This window comes from Catharus ustulatus, chromosome 6 (genome assembly GCF_009819885.2).
Source record: "Catharus ustulatus isolate bCatUst1 chromosome 6, bCatUst1.pri.v2, whole genome shotgun sequence".
Taxonomy (NCBI): domain Eukaryota; kingdom Metazoa; phylum Chordata; class Aves; order Passeriformes; family Turdidae; genus Catharus; species Catharus ustulatus.
In genome coordinates, this window is record NC_046226.1 from 59,652,877 (window position 1) to 59,658,211 (window position 5,335).

Here is a 5,335-nt window from a genome sequence, read left to right on the forward strand (position 1 = left end):
GCCGCCGCCGCTCCGCCAGGCCCGGCACCGCCGCCACCTCTCGCGAGAGCCGCCCCCGCGCCGCGGAGGAGGCCGCGGCAGCGCCCGCATCTCGCGAGACTTCGCGGGGCGGGGCGGGGCGAGGCGCGCGCGGGACGCCGTTGCCAGGGAGCGTCCCGGGGGCTCGCTGAGGGGAGGGGAGGGTGGAAAACCTGCAGGCTGTGAATAAAAAAAGCCAGCGGAAAAAGAAATACCGCGGGGAATGAAATGAGTTAATAAAAGCGGCACCGCAACAAGTCAGGTAGAAACGAGATAAGCCCTCCGCCGAGAGTGGGGACGGCCGGTCTGAGGGGCCGGGGCGGTGCTGGAGAGCGAGCGCCGCCCGACGGCCATGGGAACGGCGGGGCGAGGGAGCCAGGATCTCCTCTGTGGAGCCGGGATCTCCGCTGTGGAACCGGGATCTCCCCTCAGGAGCCGGGGTCTCTCCTCAGGAGCTGGGATCCCTCCTAAGAAGTTGGGATCTCCTCTGTGGAACTGGCATCTCCCTTTGTAGAGCCAGGCTCGGCCTGTGGAACCGGGCTCTCCCTGAAAAGCCGGGCTATCCTCTGTGGAGCTGGGATCTCCCCTCAGGAGCTGGGATCTCCCCTCAGGAGCCGGGATTTCTCCTCAGGAGCTGGCATCTCCCTTGTAGAGCCAGGCTCTCCCTCTGGAGCAGGGCTCTCCCTGAGAAGCCGGGATTTCCTCTGTGGAGCCAGGATCTCCTCTAAAGAGCAGCACTGAGGGGATGATAGCTGCCATATAATACAGTTTGTATCTAGCTGAGGTGGCGTCTCTGATATCTCAGCCTTCATCCTAAAACTGATTCCTGATTTAAATTGCAACTCTATGTTTGTACAGCCCTATAGGAAATGCAGAGTCTGTGAATCTGCAGTGTGTTTAGGAATAACCCAGATCTAAAGAAAACATTTGTCTTTTTCCTAAAATATGCATCATGATGAAATACAATCAGGGTTTGAATTCCATACCATGTGAAACGCACTGGGGACAGGAGGGGAAGAGGGGGCAAGAGAGCAAGGACTTGTGCCTTTGCTATATCCAAATGCCCCCCAAAGGATGGCAGCTTTGCTCCAGCAGACAGCAAACCGTGAAGCTGTTAATTGAATTCTCTTTGCCATCATTTAACAATGACCAGAGAGACCACACAGTTCTAGAAAGGCAGCAGCAGAACAATGAGGGACAAGCAGCTGGCACAAAAGCTGTCAGAATGTGCAAACAAGGCGAGGAGCCGGATGCCACATGTGAACCAAGCGACACCAAACACCAGCATTTACAGCAGGCAAGATCAGGAGCATCTTAGAAAGCCTAACCACAATCTGTCTCGTTTCTGTCTGGCTTCTTTTGATTTTGGCTTTGCTGAATTTTCACTACTTTGTTGGTTTTTTGGGTAATTTTCATGTGCTACTGTTTAGCTTCCCCTGAGGATCGATGCAGTGAGTCACCAGTGAGAGACTCGATTGATTTTCACTGAGAATTCTACAAAGCACAGGTGTGTACAGTCAAGATGCATCTGCTCAGGATAGGACACAGTGCTGGCAAAAAAGCCCTTTGTCAGATTATATTCCCCTCTCCTCCACCCTAGTGAGGCTATACCTGGCCTGGTTATTGGATAGACCTTTATTTGATAACACCTCTTTTATTTCTTTTCTGGCTGCTGCTGTTACAATTTATGATGATGAGATTTATTATCATATATAAGCATTTCAGTGGCCCTATGATTTCTCACCATCCTCTTTCTGGTCCCCTCAGTCTATGAAAGAGAGATGACCAAAATTGCACATTTGTCCAGGTGCAGATCTTTGCATTTTTTGCTATTAAAATGTTTTTGATAACATCCTCTGCCCCTTTTGCTTCAGCTTTTGCTGTTTTAACTGCTGCTACACTGATGAGAGGTTTAGGCTGAAAAGCCATAACAAATTTACTTTCTAGATAATTAGTAAGTAATTATGTGAATATTACATCTTATATTTAATGGGCATTACCTAGCACTAATTGATCTGCCACTGTGCTGTCTTCAGTCCTGAAAAGACATACTGTAAGTGTACAGGAAGCTTAAATATTTGTGCAATCATGATTCATCTATTGGATAGCTGAAGATTAGGAGGAGTTGTTGTTCAGAGAATAGAATTTTTTGTTTAGATCATAATGAAACAGGTTGAAGATTATACAGTTTCTGCATGTGTCATTATTGTAAGGGGACATAAATAGGTTTGTGCTAGGTAAACACCTTTTGCAGGAAGAGTGAAAGGAAAGATATAAATTACTTTTGTGCTTACTTTCCTGTCATAAAATTAAATGGCATAATAGTCTTATTATATCCAAACAGTCACAGGCCAGTCAGTTCTCATGCTTTAAAATGATGTCCAAGAGCTTTTGGTCCACTTTATTTAGTAATATGTAAGTGAGACATAGGTACAAAAATGCAATTTGATTTATTGAAGTTAGCACAGATGCCTGATTAAAGAATAAATAGAAAGTGCACCTTAAGGCCTCGATCCTACAAGCAGACAGGTGGCACAGAAGCCTTGTGCCCTCTGCTCCCAGCATCAGGGCCTTTGCATTGCTACAGGGATGGCCCAGAGGATGGGCTGCAGCTCTCTAGTCACAAACACATCTCTAGCCCTCAGCAGGTTGCATTTATATTTGTAAATATTTGTCTATTTATTTGTAGGGAGTGAGGAGGGGTTTACAAGGCTCTCCAAGGTGTGCCAGACATCAAACAAACAGATAAGAGCCAGCATGGGAACATCCATGCAGCCTCTTGGGCTTACAGCAGCAATTTAGCTGGGTTTGAGCTCTGCCAGTGGCAAATTTGGAGGGACTCACCAGCATTCCTGCTTGGAAAACCTTCTTATTCATCAGAAATAACTGAGCACATATGTACACAGACCATCCCAAGTCAGTTTGTATTTGCTGCTTTTAAAAATCATTGCCAAAGTTGGTTTTCCCCTGTACAATTCTTTCTGAGTCTTGCTTGGAGTTTGAATGTATTCCAGCTAATGGTTCCTCTCCCAGTTTGATTTCTGCATGTTAATGGTTCTTATTCTGGAGGTCTGGAAAACCGAGATCCCAATTCTACCACAGATTGCATATGGAAATGTGTAATTTTATTCATGAGAGCCACTGGTCTCACAAAAAAATTACACATGAGGCCTAGCACAATGTACAGAATTTCAGAGGCAGAAAATGAGGGACAGAAAGCATACATCACAAGATTTCTGTTTCACTTGTAATTGTCTGGAATGGAATCATTCCCCAGTCCTATAGTTAGGGCCATGCTTACTTATGTGCTACCATCTCTGCTCCCACTGTTTCTGCAGTTAATTAGAGGGTTTCATCTTTTGGAGGAGGGGAAGGTAATCAAACCCTCCCTTCATTTCTGTATTTTGTAAAATTCTTAGAATTTGTTTTAATTTTAGCCCTTTGTACTTTAATCTTAAGCTTTGCCTTCCTCGCCTATTTCTTTTCTGTTTGCACTCTTTAATCCTAAATTATTACCATGCAGCTTTTGCTGTGTAATTAATGTTCATCTGATTTCTTCTGAAAATAGACATGGGTTTAATTTATGTATTTCCATTAGTACAAAGTTAAACAAGGTTTAACCCTAGGCCCTATTCTGGAGACAGGCTCCCCTGCATTTATTCCTTGCTGATTAACACACAAGTACTGCCTGTAGAAGAGTTGTAGAACTGGCCTTAAATGGTTTTCCAGCTTTCTTACTGGTTTGGGTTTCTTTTTCATGTTATGCTGGCAATTTATAAGATACATCAGCCAAAAGGAACCCAGCAGTGGTCCTGGGTAGACTGTAATAAATACATTTTATTATTTGGTTGTGAGATGTCTCACTCTTGAAGAGAGCCTTGAATCCTTCCTGCAACCGGAATAAATAAGAATGAAGTGCCCTACTTGCTCAATGCTACACAGACATGTGCTGGCTCTCTGGCTGCTCTCACTAGGGCTTTGTTTTAAAGAGGACCTCCATGTAAGCCTTGTCCAGATCCATGGATTTCTTCAGGTGCTCCGGGAGCAGCCTGCGGCCCAGCACCACGTCGTCCTTGCCGCGGGGCCTCTGGGTGCGAGCGTCCTCCAGGGCGCTGTGCACGTCCTGCAGCTTCATCTGCAGCCAGTCCTGCCTCTCCACCGCGTGCCGGTGCTCGCCCAGGTTGTGCATCAGCTGCATCTCACTCACCGACCTCTTCCTGCTGCAAAGCAAAGGAAAGGAACAGCCCCGGGGGGCCCTTTGAAATTGCGCGCCTTGGAACAGCCCCGGGGAGCCATTGCACACCTTGGAACAGCCCCGGGGGAAGCACAATACAGAGCTGAGGAAGCTGCCTGGCTGATTTGGAGTGACATCTGGAGAAGAGAGGGTGGCTGGGTGCTGATTTGTGTTTGGTGATGGATGTAGCAGTGACAAGGTGTCAAAAGTGGGAAGTAGTTCAGTGTTGTGACAATATTGTCCCCATAATTCCCTGTGGATTTGTTTCTCAGCTGGTGGATGTCAATGTCCAAGCTAGATTCTCCCAGTGAAAAACATGGGCACCTGTGCAGACTCCCAAGAAATGGAGCTTATCCCATCTGAATAATAAGAGAAGACTTACATGATTGTTATCCCTCTACTCAGCTGCCTATTTTCAAAATACATATATACACTCAGAGTGTCTGAGACCTCTACAGCCGTTTGCAGAGTTTGGCCAGCTTGGCCAAAGGCCTCAAAAGCAGGGACAGAGCTCTCACACACATGCACAGCCAAACCACCACGTTCTCAGGAGCAGCAGAGCCATCCAGTGTGAGATAACGCACTTACACCATTGGTCTTCCATCAGAGGATGTAAAAAGGCACATGGCACATAAAAGGATTGCAGCCCAGACCAGGTTTCTTATAGAAGTCATTTTGTCTGCAAAGGTAGAAATGAATACATGTAAAGCCTGTAATCCAAGTTATTTCATCAGACAAGAGGGTTTTTTTGTTGTTTTTTGTTTTTTGGTTGGTTTTTTTTTTTTGTGAAACAGGTTAAAACAAGGACTACAAATGAAGGATTTACTTCTAATACTAGTTTTGTGAGCAACTCATTGTTACTTCCTGGGCAACTCCATGAATTTTGGTCAGCTTTAGCTGGCCTGCATCATCATCATCATCATCATCATCATCATCATCATCATCATCATCATCATCATCATCATCATCATCATCTAGGAGCTCTTACATAATTGGGTGAAAAGCACCAATGTTATTATTAGTATCATCACCATCATCATTATGAGTTTGTAGCCTTCAAGTCCAGTGAAATACTTGTGTATA

At 45.7% G+C, this 5,335-nt stretch overlaps 1 protein-coding gene across 1 annotated transcript; it reads right to left on the reverse strand.

Annotated features, from left to right (window-relative positions):
- Positions 1–3,568: 3,568 nt before the first annotated feature.
- Positions 3,569–4,991, reverse strand: PTH (parathyroid hormone). The gene is made up of 2 exons (XM_033063401.1): positions 4,841–4,991; positions 3,569–4,235 (listed from the first exon to the last, which is right to left on the reverse strand). Exons 1-2 carry the CDS (start codon positions 4,924–4,926, stop codon positions 3,989–3,991), a joined length of 333 nt encoding a protein of 110 aa, XP_032919292.1. The 5' UTR covers positions 4,927–4,991; the 3' UTR covers positions 3,569–3,988.
- Positions 4,992–5,335: the final 344 nt, after the last annotated feature.